Source organism: Aedes aegypti, chromosome 2 (genome assembly GCF_002204515.2).
Source record: "Aedes aegypti strain LVP_AGWG chromosome 2, AaegL5.0 Primary Assembly, whole genome shotgun sequence".
Lineage (NCBI taxonomy): Eukaryota > Metazoa > Arthropoda > Insecta > Diptera > Culicidae > Aedes > Aedes aegypti.
In genome coordinates, this window is record NC_035108.1 from 105,581,493 (window position 1) to 105,600,947 (window position 19,455).

The window sequence follows — 19,455 nt, forward strand, 5'->3', positions numbered from 1 at the left end:
CGGTTTGTCTCCGCGGGAAAAAGCGAGCGTTTGTCTCTGTTGTTGTCGTCATTTTGACAGCTGCGGTGCTTTTGATTGTTGGAATTCATTACGCTTTTGAACTCGCTGCAGCTGAAATTCTGCGAATAAGTGTAAATTTCCCGAAAATTGCAGAGAATATCGGTGCAACTGTGTGATATTACGGTAGAGAGTAAGACTGTGCATCGTGTTCCGGTGAATTTCTGAGGAAAAAGCTGGGATCGTTGGTGTAATCGCGTCCGAAACGGAGCTCCTTATAGGAAGGTTAGTAGATTTCTGTACTCCCGGGATTAGGTCACTGATACTGCGTAAAAATTAGCACATTGAAAAGACAGTTTATTGCCTGAATCACTGTTAAGCGGTTCTCTAACAGGAATTAACATGTTAGAGAAAAAATATTAAAATCTGGTCACAAAATGTTATGCCGACTCTAGTGTATTGGGGACAATGGGGCAAAATGCATTTCCCGCATCACTGACAAGAAATTTGTTTTAATATTGAACCCACGCCCAACGAACAACAGCGTTCAAAGAAAATAATCTAAAATAGGCATAGAATACGTTAGAATTCAATTTTGTAATGTTATGCCAAACATAAAAATAACATGTTTATTTTCTACTTGTATATGCCTTTCAACTGTTTTGCATTTGCTATATAAATTTGAATTAAAACCAATTAAATTATTACTTAGCAAATTCTACTATTTTGTAATTTGAACGTTTTATAACGATATCTGGTTAGTTAAACTTTACATCGGATCATAGAAATGTTTTTACGCTACAATATCTGTATTTAGATATTATGAAAGGCAAACAATAGAGGTACCGTAATCCGGGTGCAAATTGATCACTGGGGTGAATTTGATCAGGTCGGTACCAAAAAGCATTTCCTTTCAAGGATGCTTAATACTTAGTTGCCATCACAGACAATCAATGTTTTCTAGTTTATAGATGTCTAATGATGTTTTTAAACTATTTCATTTTTATTAACGTCAGTTTTGCATATAAATATTCACAGTTTTAGAAGGTGTTAGCAATACTGTTGGAAATGTCGGTACTAAACATTCCGCTGGTGCTAGGCCTGCATGTAAACTTTTTGTGATAAAAATGTTGTGTTAGCTTCAGTGTGAAGTGTGTACGATTTCTGAAATTGTACAGCATCACAAGAACAGTTTTTTGCACGTAAAACCGTTTATTGGTTAAGTGTAGGGATTATGAGAAGGGCAAAGGGAAATATAATAGAAAAAGATAGAAACATAGAACAGATTTGAATGAGCGGAAGGCGAAGTAAAGGGCTTTTCAATCGAAGTAGGCTGTTAAGAAAATTTCAAATTTCGAGACTCAGTTTGTTGGTTTGGTTTGAAGGATTAAAACGTGTTTTAGTATAATCCGTGTGTTGTGAGTTTTGTGAAACGAAATGGCGCAGTCGTTCCAAAAGGTCGAGCGAAACCGTAAGTAATTTGTCTACAGTGATGTAGGATTAAAAAAGTAATTTGTTAATTCTCGCTTCAATTCGCTTGAAAGTGAAAAACGCTGCTTTTCTGGAAAGCCGTTTTAAGAATTTATTATGAGTGCTAAAATAGATGATTCTCGAAGGAATGTGAGGATATTATCCAGAAAAAGTGAGTTTTTGTGTTGTTTCAATTAAAAATCATAATTATTTATCATTCACTGCTCAATGAAATATCAAACATTTTTCACTCCGGCAGTATGAGTGAAAAAAAATGAAAATTTCTATCATTTTTCTTCACCTACAACCACCATTAAGAGCCGTCATCGGTTGCATAGCAACCGTTAGCTACGTCATTTACTCTACTCAGTTTTGATACAGTGCGGACCGTCATGGAACTTCTTCCACGCAGTGGATTCTTCTCATTTCACCTATGAATGATTTTAATTAAAATGATTACTAACCTGGAGAAGCATTCTTATCGTGTTGAATAAATGCAGACACAGTAGGTGTCTAGATGGTCTATATGATATGGACGAAGACTCACAAATTTTTTCGCCGGTGATGCCACGTACCGGTTTAAGAGATTGCTATTTGGGTTGAGTAATGCCCCGGATATATTTCAGGAGATAATGCAAACCATAGTGTTGGCTGATTGCCCAGGCGTTATCAACTACCTGGATGATGTGCTTGTTCATGGAAGTACGCTGGAAGAGCACAACGAGAATTTAGAAAAGGTGCTCTGTCAATTGCGTGAACATAACTTTGTGTTAAACGACAAAAAGTGTCAATTTGGAAAAGAGTCGGTGAAATTCATTGGGTATCGATTTTCTCGCGACGGTATCAGCGTTGAAGATGATAAGTTGAGAGCATTAAAAGAGTTTCGTACACCAGAGACAACACTGGAAGTAAAAAGTTTTTTTAGGGCTTTTGAACTTCTCTGAGCGTTTCATTTTTAAAAGATCAGATAAGACGGAGTATCTCAGAACTCTTGCGAAGTCCAGCACATTTTATTGGACACAGAACGAAGATAAAGAATTTGAATTCCTAAAGAACGAAGCGTTGAAATCCATCAAAATGCTCGGATACTTCAATCATGACGATGAAACCGAACTGTACGTAGACGCATCACCGATCGGTCTCGGAGCAGTTCTCGTGCAGTATGGCAAGAATGGAGAACCAAGAATCATAGCGTGTGCATCGAAAGCCTTGACGTCTGTGGAAAGAATGTATCCTCATACACAGAAAGAAGCCCTCGCCATAGTTTGGGGTGTTGAGCGCTTTTCGTACTACCTCACGAACATAAGGTTCACAATCCGTACTGACTCGGAAGCGAATAAGTTTATTTTCGGAAGCGATCATAGAACAAGCAAGAGAGCAATGACACGCGCAGAGTCCTGGGCGTTGCGGCTTCTTCCATATCGATTCGATATCAAGCGAGTACCTGGATGCTCGAATATCGCCGATGCGCTTTCCCGTTTGATTAGTAAAACGCAGGTCGATGAACCGTTTGACGAGGAAAATGATAAACATATTCTATATGCATTAGATGCTGTTAACATGAACATCTCGTGGAGAGATATCCAGCTGGCATCAGAAACGGACGATGAATTGAAGGCGGTAAAATGGGCAATGATTTCAAAAAAATGGCCAGAACACTTGCGACGTTATGAGATTCAAGAAAATGATTTAAGAATTTTGGACCCAATGGTCTTCAAGGGAGACAAGATCATCCTTCCGAAAAATCTTCGTACCAAAGCGTTAGATATTGCACATCAGGGACATATCGGAATAGGAGCAACAAAAAGAATTATGAGGGAGTACTTTTGGTGGCCGAACATGAGCAAGGATACAACGGAGTTCATCAAAAGCTGTCAGACTTGCTTAATGATCTCGAGAAAAAATCCGCCTATTCCGTTATCAAGTCGAATGCTTCCGAGTGGACCATGGGAGATCTTACAAATAGATTTTTTGTCAATACAAGGATGTGGAACTGGTCATTTTCTCGTAGTCGTTGATTGTTTCTCCAGATATCTACACGTTGTAGAGCTCAAAAATACTGACGCCAAGAACACTAACGCTGCTCTGTGTCGAATTTTTTTGACATGGGGTCTGCCTTCGGTCATACAAAGCGATAATGGTCCTCCGTTTCAAGGAAGTGAGTTCATCCAGTATTGGGAATCCAAAGGCGTGAGAGTACGCAAATCTATTCCCTTGTGTCCACAGACAAATGGTTCTGTAGAAAGACAGAACCAGGGAATAATAAAGGCAATTGCAGGAGCTAAACAGGACAATAAGAACTGGAGAAATGCGTTAGAAGTTTATGTTCATTCTCACAATACGTTGAAGCACCACTCTCGATTGGGCGTTACGCCATTTCAATTAACGGTGGGCTGGAAGTACAGAGGTACTTTTCCTTGTTTGTGGAAGGCAGCAGCAAAAGAAGAGATAGACCCTGAGGAGATAGAAGAAAATGATGCAGTTGCGAAGCTTATCAGTAAAAAGTATGCAGATAAACGAAGAGGAGCCAGATACACCGATATTGATGTTGGTGATAAGGTCGTAGTAGCAATACATCAACGAAACAAAATAGACCCAACATTCTCGAAGGAAACTTATACTGTATTAACAAGAGAAGGTGCAAATGTGGTGATTTGCAACGACAACGGAGTTCAAATGACAAGGAATGTACAGGACATCAAACGTGACTCAAGAATTCCCATTGATTTGAAGGACAATGTTCAAGATGACGATTTGATGAATAACGGTATAACAATTTGGAATAATAAGTTTTTGTTTGGTTAAGAATTGCTTGACGTTATTATTGCAATTTTAGGGAAAACTTTCCCTTTTACGGTGCAACGAAAAGCTACCGCAGCTGTCACATCACTGATTTGCACTGGTGAATCATCAGTAGGCTTCAATGATACCTTGGATACCGCACGGTGTGCTGGAACACACATATTATCGGACTTGCATGAACCTCCGATCTTTTTTCACTAAATGTTAGCCTTGGTAGTCAAAAAAAACTAGCTGAATATTAAAAAATCTTTCATCGGCAAAAAAATGAAAAAAGACGATTTTTGTATTTTTACCCTTTTTCCATATATGAGTTCATATGAGAATATTAGAGATACACTAATATGATGACTTTTAACGACCTAATGACCAATTTGACATGACATATCTTTAACATGAATGAATTCTTAGATTTAAGCATCATTTCCTACATACACTGACATAATATGACCAGCCCATGGTGGTATGCCGTATTTTATATAATGGAAATTTCACTTTTCACTTCAGAAAAGCTCATACGAACGCTTTGTATTCTTCTTTCTGAATCAAATCAGTAATATTTTACGTATGTGGTATAGTTTTCTAATCAGAATAGGAATTCCCAGAAATTGATACACATGGCAGTATAAGCTGTATTCATGTGCTTATACGCGCAAACTGCTTGAAAGCGGGTTCACTATAACATGATTAACAGTGAATGGCTTATATAGCCTTAAGGTGGTCTCAAGCTCATCGTGATACAAGTTTTGTGCAGTCACTAATCTACTCATATGCAATGCGCACATTATATTTGGGGTTTGAAGTGCCTGATTTTGAGTAAAAGGGCTGGATTACTTCGGATAAATGTGGCGACGGTAACAAATCGATTCAACGTAATCCAGCCCTTTTATTCACGACTTCGCACTTATGGAGGGCACATTTTGCGAAATAAACAACACAATTTCAATAATTAACATGGACACATAAATTTTATTATCGTAAAACGAGGTATCTTTGAAAATGCGGGTAACTTTGATAATGCGGGATCCGCAACGTACACTAAACAAAATAACCAAAATTATGTTATTCAGTTAAGCAAAACGAATACGAAACTAAGGAGTATCAGTGTGACACTTCCCCTCTGAGCTGTTTTCGTGCCAATCAAGAGTATGTGAGGCTTTATATTCGAATATTAAAAAATGTTGAGATTTTGGTACTTTCAAAACGCTCACAAACAATCTGTTTTACTATCACTATTTCATGAAACTATAATGAATTCGGTACGTATGCTTGATGGCCTAGCTATAGTAGAACATGAATCCGGTATCAAACCTCATAACGAAAAACAGTTTTACAATTTGGAATCATTTTTGTAATCAAAGTCACAAATTCCCATATAACATTAAAAACCTAGAGGTATGCAACGCCTCATGTACTTTACGGGATTCAGTCGATTTATACTCATTCATGTTCCAAAAACGATTGATTTATGGTGAATTCAATGTCGAAACATGATTATCGATAGATATCTATTCAGAGATATATGTTTATACCCATTATTATCAACTTATAATGGTGTTTATTATGTTTGTTTTGACTGAAAACCCTTTTAAAGATGTTTTTTGTTCAATAAATTCTATACTTTAATTGATAAAATCTAATCCAGTTTCTCTATTAACATTCTCCAATCCAATTCAAACTGTGATGATGTCAAACAATAGTTTGTTTTGGATTTTCATGTGCTTATCTACTCATTATCAATGTTACCCCATTACCAAAAACTGACTTTCGATTATATGAAAAACTATAGATTCATTAAGATCGAACCGTTATGCAATCTTTCATGTACAATCGATAACTAACAAACCAGTGCTTGTTTTACAATTAAAAAAAATTTCGATTTTCTCAAAAAACTATCAAAGTTACCCCGTTTTATGGTATGTATTTAGTTTTAAGTATATGAAGGTAACTAAGGATATGTTAATGATGTGAGGTTTTAGCCAACGCACCCAACCAGCGGCTGCAAGATTTCAATATAAATCGGCATGACAACTTTTCAAATATATATTATATAATATTTGAAAAGTTACTCATACAAGGAATATCTTTCAATCAAAACAAATGTGAATAACAAGATCAGCTAGAGTGAACATACCATACTAAATTGAAACAGTACATTGCCCTATATAATTGTATGCCGGTTTATTTAATGGTTGCATGTAATTATACAATTGTCTGTTATCTTAAAAAAGCTTCATGTTCAATAACGAACTCAATAATTTCAATTATTCAGTAGAATAGGAAACATTGATTGAAACTTGATAAGTTTTAGTATGTTTACCTTAATAAATTTATGTAAAAATGCGATGTCGTTAATAAACGGCATACCACAATGTGCTGGTCACATTGTGTGAATGTAGGTAGAAATTATGCTCAATTTGAAACGTCTTGTAATCGATTCGTGATCTAGATATATCAAATTAGTCTGCAATGCATCAAAATTAGTATAACTCTAATATTCTCCTATGAACTCATATATGGGAGAAGGGTAAAAATACAAAAACCGACTTTTTTCAATTTTTTGCCGATGAAAGATTTTTTAATATTCCGCAAGCTTTTCTTGACTATCAAGGCTAACTTTTAGTGAAAAAAGATCGGAGGTTCATGCAAGTTCGATAATATGTGTGTTCCAGCACACCGTGTACCGTCTTGATGATCGTTGTTTGTTACTATTTTTCATAGCGTTTTCGCTTTCAAGCATACTATGATTGAATTGTTTGCTTCAATGATGGAATGATTTCGAAGCCTGCGGTAGAACTTTGACAGCTGCGGTAGAACTCTGCGGCTACCGCAAACCGGAAAATTTTCCTAACAACCGTAATATTAAAAAAAAACTTTTCTATTACAGAGAATGAAGAAGAAGGAAGAGGGAAAGACGATCAAAAACACTCCGAAATGCAAACTAACAACAATATACGTGACGAGAACCGGCATCATTCAATTGATCGAAGACCAGCAAGGGAATCTCGAAAACCAGAAAAATTCAAGGACATAACATTTTTTGCGATGTGTAGGGGTAGTGAAGACTGTAGGGATTATGAGAAGGGCAAAGGGAAATATAATAGAAAAAGATAGAAACATAGAACAGATTTGAATGATCGGAAGGCGAAGTAAAGGGCTTTTCAATCGAAGTAGGCTGTTAAGAAAATTTCAAATTTCGAGACTCAGTTTGTTGGTTTGGTTTGAAGGATTAAAACGTGTTTTAGTATAATCCGTGTGTTGTGAGTTTTGTGAAAAGAAATGGCCGGTCACTACAGTAAGTAACGTGCTTATTTCAAAGGAAATTGCATACATGTAGGCGTATTATGCAGATTCACAAAGTTTAATTTTGCAATAAAATGATGATATACAGGAGTTGTAAGAATTTTGACATCATTTTTAGTTTCAGGAGACCAAAATTTAGTAGATATGGAAATTTTACATTCTCAAATATGCTTTATTATATAGTGATCAATTTCGCCCCAATGTGTCATTTTCAATTTTTGATAACAATTTCAGCGATGAGCCTCTGTACGTGCCATATTTTTTTTTTTGTTATTTGACTTCCACTCTGAGCCTCTGTACGTGCCATAAATTATTTTGTTCGCATGACTTTTACTGTGCGCCATTTGGTATAAATGACATTAGTTTTACAAAACCCATATCTCTTCTTTCTAAAGATGCCTGTTCTTGATGAAAAAATATATAAAAATATTATACCAAATGTCCTTCATGCCAAACAGTGTTATGATAAATGCCCCAGACCCCTCGAGAACCGAAGCTCTCAAGCTCCCAAAAAACGTGATCCCCCAACTCATTGCCTCTTTGTTCTATATGTAGACAAAATTCGCCGCCCGCAGAGCAAACCCACTAGACAGCGATGGCCAAGGTGCACATTACCAACGTCGTGGTGCTGGACAACCCGAGCAGCTTCCTGAATCCGTTCCAGTTCGAGCTCACGTTCGAGTGCATCGAGGAGCTCAAGGAGGACCTGGAGTGGAAAATGATCTACGTTGGTTCGGCCGAATCCGAAGAATTCGACCAGGTTTTGGACACAATCTACGTTGGGCCGGTCCCCGAGGGCCGACACATCTTCGTATTCCAAGCGGACCCGCCCAACGTTGCTCGAATCCCCGAACAGGACGCGGTTGGAGTGACGGTAGTGCTGCTCACATGCTCCTACCGGGGCCAGGAGTTCGTACGAGTAGGATACTTTATCAATAACGAATACTCTGACCAGGATCTTCGGGAGAACCCACCGGCCAAGCCACTGTTCCATCAGATGACCAGAAACATCCTCGCTTCCAAGCCCCGTGTCACAAGGTTCAAAATCAACTGGGACGACACGCCAGCCAATGGCAGTGGAACGGCCAGCGGCATGGAAGACGAAGCCGGCATGACCATAGACAACGGAGCCCACGAAGAAGCGGTCACCACTGCCACCACGGTTGCCGAAATGATGTCCGAGGTGACGCAAGGCGAAAGCAGTATGACCCTGCCGCGAGAGTTCAATGAAAATTCCAACTCGCTGGCGATGGAGTGTTAGTTCTTCGACACGCCCACCAGATAAGAAAAAAATGTAGTTTCCTTTGTCACAGCTATATGTTTCTTTCTATTTCCCCCCCTGAACAATGTAAGGCTGCTGTTGTTTTGCAGTTAAGTATTGTACTAGACCCTTTATGAAGCATTGTACACACTACTGAAGTCATGAGACCCCAATTCCATGCAACATCTCGATTTTGTGTCGTTCTAATTTTTTTTTTGTCAATAAACCAACAACAGTAAAAATATTGGGTCCTAGCTCAAAGCTGTACCGCAACAAGTGTTTTTATCACACTATTAAATTATATATGACACTCACGCGTACGTACATCGTTAAGGGTAGCCGATAAGAATCTGTAAATAATAAATAACAAAAGCGCGGAAGCAGTTAGAGTAATAAAATATTCAAATTTTCAATCGTACGGCTCGTTGATCTGGATGACCTGACCTGACCCCATTCCTATAGAAGACTCGGCGATCTGTTGAAGTCAATCATCTTCATTCTAAGGTAATGTGACCAGATGTGTCCCGGAAAAAATCCGGGACGCTTGTCAGATCTCATCTCCAATAAAGCGCCTATATTTGATGTGCAATATACATTCATATTCATTCTAAGGCATGTACTATATACTAAGTTATTAGAAATAAAAAGTATTGACACTGTACTGTCAAGTTAAAAATTCCTCTGTCCCGGATAATCCGGGACGTCTGGTCACTTTATTCTAAGGGGAAATTCATAACAATACTCGGAACGTTCAGAGTTTTGAGCTTATTCTACCAGCGGAGCGGGATAAGATAAGAGAATACTTTGCGGATGCCCAAGCTATCGAGTTCATCATCTCAGTCCTTGCGTGTTGCTGCCAAAGTTGTGACTCTTCAGTTGAGGATATTATTTTATGTATTTGGTTTTACATCAATATTAGCTTGACAAAACCTCGCCAACAACATTTCGCCAATTCACTCGATCCATGGCCGCTTCTCTCCATCCTCGACTGCGACCCACGCTCTCCAGATCCTGGTGCGCCTGGTCAATCCACCTAGCTCGCTGCGCCCCACGCCTTCTTGTTCCGACCGGATTCGTAGCGAACACCATCTTTACAGGGTTGTTGTCCGGCATTCGTGCCTATTCTGCGCGGCGTGTGAGTCGAAACGAGTCGCTCTCACCGCGAGTGACGTGAGACGACTAATGTTAATCAAATAGGAGCGAGTCGACAATTGTCACCTCATTCGACTCGTGTCACCTCACACGCCGCGCAGAATAGGCACGATTGTTGCAACATGCCCTGCCCTGCGTATCCTTCCAGCTTTAGCTATCTTCACAATACTGGGTTCGCCGTAGAGTTGAGCGAGCTCGTGGTTCATTCTTCGCCGGCACACGCCGTTCTCCTGCACGCCGCCGAGGATCGTCCTTAGCACTCGGCGTTCAAAAACCCCAAGAGCTTGCAAGTCCTCGTCGAGCATAGTCCACGCCTCATGCTCATAGAGGACTACCGGTCTTATGAGCGTTTTGTACATCGTGCATTTAGTGCGAGGGTGAATCTTTTTTGACCGCAATTTCTTCTGGAGCCCATAGTAGGCGCGACTTCCGCTGATGATGCGTCTTCGTATTTCTCGACTAACATTGTTGTCAGCTGTCAACAAGGATCCGAGGTAGACGAACTCGTCCACCACCTCGAAGGTATCCCCGTCTATCGTAACACTGCTTCCTAGGCGGGCCCTGTCGCGCTCAGTTCCGCCAACCAGCATGTACTTTGTTTTCGACGCATTCACCATTAGCCCAACTTTTGTTGCTTCGCGTTTTAGGCGAGTGAACAAATCTGCCACCGTTTCAAATTTTCTCCCAATAATATCCATGTCGTCTGCGAAGCAAACAAATTGTCCGTATCTCGTGAAAATCGTGCCTCGACTGTTAAGTCCTGCTCTCTGCATGACACCTTCAAGCGCAATATTGAACAACAGGCACGAAAGTCCGTCGCCCTGTCGTAGTCCCCGTCGAGACTCGAACGAACTGGAGTGTTTGCCCGAGATCTTCACGCAGTTTTGCACACCGTCCATCGTTGCTCTGATTAATCTTGTGAGCTTCCTGGAAAAGCTTTTCTCATCCATCATTTTTCATAGCTCTACGCGGTCAATACTATCGTATGCTGCCTTGAAATCGATGAACAAATGGTGCGTAGGGACCTGGTACTCACGGCATTGCTGGAGGATTTGCCGCACGGAAAAAATCTGGTCCGCTGTCAAGCGGCCGTCGATGAAACCTGCTTCATAACTTCCCACGAACTCGACGACGGAAGAGAATCTGGGATAGCACTTTGTAGGCGGCGTTTAGGATAGTGATTGCACGATAATTTTCACACTCCAGTTTGTCGCCCTTTTTGTAGATAATGCCTTGCTTCCATTCCTCCGGTAGCTGTTCCGTTTCCCAGATTCTGACTATCAGCCGATGCAGACAAGCGGCCAACCTGTCCGGGCCCATCCTAATGAGTTCGGGTCCGATACCATCCTTGCCAGCGGCCTTGTTCTTGAGCTGTTGAATGGCATCCTTAACTTCCCCCATCGTGGGAGCTGGTTGGTTTCCACCTGGGAGGGAGGCACCGATACTACACACGAAATATGACACATTTTTTTTCAAACTGCAAGAAAACTCCAGCTTGCCAACGACAATCAAGGCAGACTTGATGAAAATCGCTAGTTTTCTTTTGTTGTGTACCTTCGAACTTTTCGGACAAACATGAAAAAAGGGCCAAAGTTTTCTAAGCATTTTATTTTCGTTTTTATTAGAAAAAGTAAAATTATGCGTATTTGAATACTTTATATTCAATCAGAATATAAGGTGCTTTCGTGACATTACTTTTGAATTGGCATGAATAGCTTATCAATCGATTTTTTGTCACATTTGATGAAATGCAAAAATATGTTTTGATCAATTACGCGCTTTTTCCATGTTTGTCCGTTGTTTAAGATCTGGGCTCACAGTGACAGTTCGTGACAGCAGAATCTCGGCTCACTATGACGTACAGAAATTTCGTATCGGTTTCTCCCTCCCAGGTTTCCACTGTCCGCTGTGCTGACGTAGACATCGCCTTCGCTGTCCTGACCTTCTGTGCCTGTGTTCTCTGCGCCATTCAGGTGTTCATCGTAGTGCTGCTTCCACCTTTCGACCACCTCGCGTCCGTCAGTCAAGATGCTCCTATCCTTATCCCGGCACATTTCAGCTCGCGGCACGAAGCCTTTGCGGGATGTGTTGAGCTTCTGACAGAACTTCCGCGTTTCTTGAGAACGGTACAGCAACTCCATCTCTTGGCATTCCACCTCTTTCAGGCGGCGCTTTTTGTCCCGGAATAGGCGGGTTTGTTCTTTCCGCTTCATTCTGTATCGTTCCACGTATTGTCGCGTTGCAGCTTGCAGCCCGCGCTGCATTCTTCTCCTCTAAAACCTCCTGGCACTCTTTGTCGAACCAATCGTTTCTTGAGCTCCGTTCTACATATCCGATAATGCTTTCGGCAGCGTCGTTAATAGCTGCCTTGATTGTCCTCCAGAAGTCCTCAAGAGGGGCCTATCGAACTCGCCCTCATCCAGCAACGCTGCCTCAAGATGCTGCGCGTACGCATTGGCGACATCCGGTTGTTTCAGTCGCGCTAGATTGTACCGAGGCGGGCGTCTGTACCGTACTTTGTTGATGACGGATAGTTTTGGGGGCAGTTTCACCATCACCATGTAGTGGTCGGAGTCAATGTTGGCGCCACGATAGGTTCTGACGTCGGTTATGTCGGAGAAGTGCCGTCCATCAATCAAGACGTGGTCGATTTGCGATTCTGTCTGCTGAGGTAATCTCCAGGTGTACCGATACGGGAGGCTGTGCTGGAAATAGGTGCTACGAATGGCCATATTTTTGGAGGCGGCAAAATCAGTCGTAGGCCGTTCTCGTTCGTCAGCCGGTGGGCGCTGAACTTTCCAATCGTCGGTCTGAACTCCTCCTCCTGGCCAACCTGAGCGTTCAAATCTCCTATGATGATCTTGACGTAGTGGCTTGGGCAGCGGTCGTACTCGCGTTCGAGCTGCGCGTAAAATGCGTCCTTGTCATCATCAGTGCTTCCGGAGTGTGGGCTATGCACGTTGATTATGCTGAAGTTGAAGAATCGGCCTTTGATTCTTAACTTGCACATTCGTTCATTGATCGGCCACCACCCGATCACGCGCCTTTGCATATCACCCATCACTACACGCAAAAAAATTGTGCGGTAAAAACTACCATTTTAGGGGGTTAACTTAAGCGCTCGCACCGGCAATTTTCCGCAGACCAGAAATGCGCTCGATTTTACCATGTCTGTAGTCGAAATCAGATTGTCGAATATGGTTTCTGTCAAATGTATCGGAAATGTGGTGGGAGGTACTATAAACATGGTAATTTGTTCTTAAATTCCATGGTAATATTAAGAATGGGCGTAGTCAGTTAAAATAGTAGTTTTTACTACAGAATTTTTTCCCGTGTATGATAGCTGTTCCCAGCTCGCGTGTGTTTCCGCAGCTCTGGTAGATGGTGTGATTACCTCTAAACGTTCGCACCATTGCTCCTGTCCAGCACACCTCCCGCAGCGCTACGATACCGAAACCACGGGTCTTCAGTACATCGGAGAGTATGCGAGTACTTCCAATGAAGTTGAGAGATTTGCAGTTCCACGTACCGAGCTTCCAATCGCTAGTCCATTTTCATCGCTGTGATCTTTGCCGATTGTTCCGGCCCGTATTCTCTTGTTAACGTTCCTGTGCTGATGTGTTTTTACGGTTGGCTTGTTGGGCCTGACACCAACCCCCTAGAATTCCGGAGGACCATTTCCCCTAAATATTCGGAGGGCCATAGTGAGCAGATTAGCTTAGAGTCCTTCTCTGGCACTTGGACGATGATGACACAGTTTCGCGCATGTTTTCGTCGCCGGAGATTTTTTTTTTTCCTGTTTTGGAGCGTCTTGCTGGGTAATGCTTCGTGATGCCCAAGCAGGACAGTTTTTACATTCAGAAATGGAATAGTGAAAAGTGAAAAATGAAAAAGTGATTTGTTTGATTTGTGTCCTCAGTACTGTTGGTTTTTGGCTGCCCTAAGTTCACCGAACCATCCGGAAGTGACAGGCAGCACATAAATTTAGAGAATCAATCCGGTGAGTTTGTTCCAGTATGATACTTTTTCTTTTGTGAGCCTTCCGAATCGTTTTTGTCCGCGTCGTGGAACTTCTGATCGTTTCTTGATTGGAAAATGTTATTTTCGGAGTTTGATAATTATGTTCAGATTGCGCATTCTGTCCGGGCGAGTGTTACGCAACTAACAATCGGTTGTGGATGCTTTTTAACCGTTCGATGACCCTGGAGGGATCGATTCTGCTTTTCGTATAATTTTGAGCAGAAATACCGACTGTGTTATCCTAGGGTGTTTAGCTCGAACGCGCTTCCTTTCGTTTTTGGATTATCTAAAAATACAGTACCACCCAGTACAGTTTTTCAATGAACACAGTTCAGTTTTTCAATAGGCGTGATTTTTTTTTTTTTTTTTTACGTGTATCGTTATTTTATACAATCCGATGACCCTGGAGGGATCGGTTTTGCTTTTTACTGGTTATTGAGCAAAAATATTACTACACAATCGACAAGCATTTCGCGAAATACTATTTATACTATAAATAAGCTATTGTTTTCTCTTTTGATTGCCGGCATTCAAAAGATTAATTTGAAAACGCTTAAACAACAAATATTTATGGTCTATCGCCAGCTTTCCAGGCGAATCCTGACAATATACCTTCCCCAACCTCCAACTCCGTAGCACTTATGAGGGTGTCGCTGAGTCGGTGGCCTCTCATTAAGTAAGTGCTACATCAACATTTCCTTCCCCTATCCCAAGTTACGGTAAAGATGGGCGTGGCCGGGAATAGCGATATTCATGCTTTTAGTATTCTTGTTTATGATTTGAACAAGGTATACTCCCCTGCCTTGTTCTTGAAAGTAGTCAGGATGAGATTATTAAAAAGAAACATGAATGTTGCTAGTATCCAATCTACGAAGTATACCGTAACTACGCTAACGCTAACGCTAACGCTAACGCTCTGGCACTTGGACGATGATCAGCCGCCCCTGACATGGGGAACAGATGCTGTTGCGAGCCGCTCCTAACATGGAGTACAGACGCTCCAGGTTAGCAGAAGCAAAAGCAAACCCCCCTTCCCTGTCAGCATACGACCAAAGTTCCCACCGGGGTTGGTTACCCGATCTTCCCCAAGGTTACTCGTACCCCGGCCAGTACCACGAGAAGGACCGCACAAAGGGGTCTATTTTATTCCTGCAGGTACGCGAGGTACGAATGGTACGCCATGCCCAGCCATTTACCGTGCCATGATTTCCTTAAGAAGGTAGTTAAAAATCAATAAAAGAATTCCTAAAGAAATTTTCGGAGTTGTATCTGACGGTAATTTTGACCTAATACCTGAATTATTTCCTGAACAAATTCCTGCAAAATAATCTTGAAAATATTCGTACAGGTATATTTACCGTACCGTAAACACCCCGTGGGGCGAATAGAAATAAAGTGACCTATAGGTAGAAATGCGTCTATTATGTAAAGATAAACTTAAAAAACCTACCGAAATATATTTTTTCCATTAGTTCAATAGTAACAGAGTATCGACAGACTATTTTCAAATCATAAATTTTGTTACATTTTGCTTAAACAAAATAAGAAGAAGGGGGAACGCCATTTGGCATAAAGTCATTTGGCATAAAGCCGTTTGGCATAAAATAATTTGACATAACGGTCGTTTGGCATAATAGTCATTTGGCATAATGGACATTTGGCATAATCATTGAAAAGTGAGTTGCTATGTTTTTGGTGTTACCATTGCTAACATTCTCATATATGATTTTCCCTTCTCTTGGTCATAGGCTGTTCTTTCTCATTACGTTGTTAAACTAGTGGTTTGCATTGTAACTAATAACATTTTCATTGACAATTTTGCCTTCTTGCCTACGTTGGCGTTATAACTACTAACATTTTCATCGACGATTTTCTCTTCTTTTTATCACCAGATCTTCTTTTAAGTGGCACTATTTAAATTTATAATTTCTTTTCTTTTATGCCAAACATCCATTATGCCAAATGACCATTATGCGAAATAACCATTATGCCAAACGACTTTATACCAAATGACTTTATGCCAAACGGGGTAGCCCCTCAAAAATTTAAATTGTTTTCAATAATTTCAATTTTTTTTCTTCACTAGGTAAATTCGTTATGATATTTCTTTAAGATGCACTCGAACAAGTGTTTATTTTTTCATTTAAATGAAAAAAGTATTGATATTTACTGAACAGTGTTTCTATTCGCCCCATTGCGGTGTGAATAGAAACATACAACATTTTCACAAATATTTGTACGAAATAATTTTTGTTTGTTAACGGCAATTGGGGTCTCAGCTAAGGAAAACGGGACCCATATTTTAGAGTAATAAAAATGGTTTTTATCTACACGGTTTAAGTTGTACACATTCAAACATGTCGGAGAGTTTTTCTATTCGCCCCATTTTACGGTAATGTCACGTCGCAACTCTTTCGTTGCCACGACTTTGATCGGCTATTTCTTTACGAAAAAAGTGTTTTTATACAAAGTGGGCTAAATTTTTCGAATAAGCCCAATTTTTTGCGTGAGGAGTCCAACACGTGTGGGTTCAGAGATAGATGATAGTAGGGCTTATTCTGAGGACGAAGTGATGCCAATCAACGACATGTTTATTGGATTGAAGTTTACTCACCTTTATGGGCGAGGGCAGGTGGTCTCATCACACTCATCTCGTAGACTCAGTGTATGCACTTCTCTGATTTCATTTTCAGACTCTACACGGAAGTGTGAATAGGAGTAAACATTGGAATGACACTGATCCTGATTACAGGAATGCCAGGTTAGTAAAACGACAAACCTAAATTTGAGCTTATTATACGACTCCACTTCACTTACGCGCAAAAAAATTGTGAGGTAAAAATTACCATTTTAGGGGATTAACTTAAGCGCTCGCACCGTCAATTTTCAGCAGACCAGAAATGCGCATGATTTTACCATGTCTGTAGTCGAAATCAGATTGGTGTAAATAATTTCTGTCGAATGTACCAGTAATGCGGTGGGCTGTGTCGTAACCATGGTAAAATGGCATGAAATTTCATGGTAGTTTTAAGAATCGGCGTAGTCAGCTAAAATAGTAGTTTTTACCACAGATTTTTTTCCCGTGAGTTATGCGTAGCTCGGCTTCACATTTGGGCTTATTCTACGAGTGGCGTAGGCTTAGAGATTTCAAACGCCTTTTAACCTTCTTTCTGTGCGAAAAAAAAGTAACATTATCTGTGTTTTGGGGTCATAGGGTAACGTATATAACTTGGACATGTATATAATTTGGACAGACTGATCGTTCTATGCTCATTTCCAATTAGATGGTGAGGAATATATGTACGGGAAATCATGTATTGTATTAATAATACACTAATCTACTTACTAATGATGACCATTTTCAAACCAATTCCAAACTTGCTTCAAAAATATCAAAATTGTAATCTCTGAAACCTACGAATGCAAGAGAATGTACAATTCAAGAACATATATTGAAAGGAAGAATAGCGCTCAGAATTGTCATTCATAAAAAGTTTAAAAGTGGCAATATAATAAAGTATGTCTAAAATTGAAGTTAAGTTCGTCTAAAATCTTAACATGAGTATATAAGGCATAAATCAGGTGATGTCCCAATAAGTAACATAATGTAATAAAATGTTAGTATCTAATGCAGTTAATCGATCGCCGTCTCCAGACATATGCTTAGTCTGTCAAAAATACATGATTCACCCTGTTGACCCCAAATGCAAATCGTGATAACTTCGCCAAATGTGAACGGTTTTTCAATTTATCTGCAGTGTTAGAAAGCGAATTTAATTGAGTTATACTAATAAATATGAGAAAATTCAAAAGGGGAATGGTTCATGTCAGGGAGGAAACTGTGGGCGCTTATATCTCAGAAGGAGTTCTATATAAAATTATACTTTTTTCGGTGAAAATTTGCAACAGGGAAAGGGCTACTATATTACCTATCGATAAGTTGGGAATTTCACCGCATGATGGCGCTAGCTTAAAAAATATGGTTTTCTGATTCCCCTAAGCGACTATGATGTTCTGTAACTAGACCTTACGATGGTTCTAAATTCTGATGATTTGAAATATTGATGCTTCGGCAAAGTTGCTTATTAGTCTATAGGTTATACACTACATGTTTGCTTAGTTCAACATTCTATAAATAGGAGGCACTAGTGAGCTACAAATATTTCAAACTCATACATCGCATGATGTAGAACCAGGGGGGTGAAATGAGCCAATAATTAGCTACCCAACATTGATTCAACATGGCGTCCAGTGTCTTTGTTTTGATTCTTTTGAGACTGACAAAGCATATGATTTTTTTGATAGGAGACATCAATGATACCTCACAGATGCGTAAAACATTCAACAAAATATTGAAAAGAGAAAAACGTCAACAAATACGACGATTCAACGCAATTTCCAGAAACTAGCACTAGCAGCACATGAGCCGTATACTCGAAAATCAAGAGCACGTCAGGGCATATTGACCAGAAAGTGGGTACTGAAACGCGAAGTACCAAAAACGATGTGAGGAAGAGCCGAAATGTATGCAGGATGACAGTCGTGTCTGTCTTCTGTGTAGAACAGCTAGAAAGTCGGCGTTTTCGGAAAAGTTGTTCGTTAGGTTTTGGACTATGTGATGCATGCTTGGTTAGTTCGTAATTCGGGGCCTAGTGAGTTTTGAAAATTTAAAATAAATGTACAGTCAAACCTCCATGAGTTGATATCTCAAGGGACCATCGACTCATGGAAATATCGAGTTGTGGAAACAAATGCTTTGGAAAGCTGTTTGAGGGGACCATTATAGTAACCATGAAATTTTGTTTCTGATATGGTTCCATGAGTCGATATCGAGTCATGGAACATCGACTCATGGAGGTTTCACTGTAGTTTTGATGGAAGGCTGTTTTTTTTTGGTAAAGCTGTACGTTATATTAACGGCTATATACTGCATGTCTAACAAGTTAAACATTCTTCCGCTAGGAGGTGCTAGTGACTATCAAATATTTTTAACTCATATCTCACGAAGCAAAACAGCTATTAAACATATATGTTCAGCAAAATTGTTTGTTATGTTCAGGACTATTTGCTATTACGGTATTCTGTTACATATTCCTGAACCTAACAAGTTAGTGGTGCTAGTGAGCTTCGAAAATTTAAAGCTTTTATATCGGCCAATGCAGATCAGTAATAGGGTTTATATTTTTGGTAAAGTTGTTTGATAGGCAGCCTTTGCGGGGGCTACCCCGTTTGGCATAAAGTCATTTGGCATAAAGCCATTTGGCATTAAGTCGATTGGCATAATGGTCACTTGGCATAATGGACGTTTGGCATAAAAGAAAAGAAATTATAAATTTAAATAGTGCTACTTAAAAGGAGATCTGGTGACAAGGGGTGGATCACTTCTTCAGTGTACATCAAATGTACATTTATTTGCATCAAATGCATTTTCTCAACATTCCCATCAACTTAGC

At 40.2% G+C, this 19,455-nt stretch overlaps 1 protein-coding gene across 2 annotated transcripts in view; it reads left to right on the forward strand.

Moving 5' to 3' along the window:
* LOC5575236 (histone chaperone asf1) overlaps positions 1-19,455 on the forward strand; it is a 23,884-nt gene continuing 4,429 nt past the window's right edge. Inside the window, exons 1-2 of one of the 2 annotated variants that reach the window (XM_021841845.1) lie at positions 1-282; positions 16,696-16,763. In XM_021841845.1, coding sequence (XP_021697537.1) covers positions 16,733-16,763 — 31 coding nt within the window. In that variant the 5' untranslated portion in view covers positions 1-282; positions 16,696-16,732. Of the gene's footprint in view, positions 283-8,124; positions 9,244-16,695; positions 16,764-19,455 lie in introns of those variants that run through there. The other variant, XM_001656235.2, reaches the window with a different exon arrangement.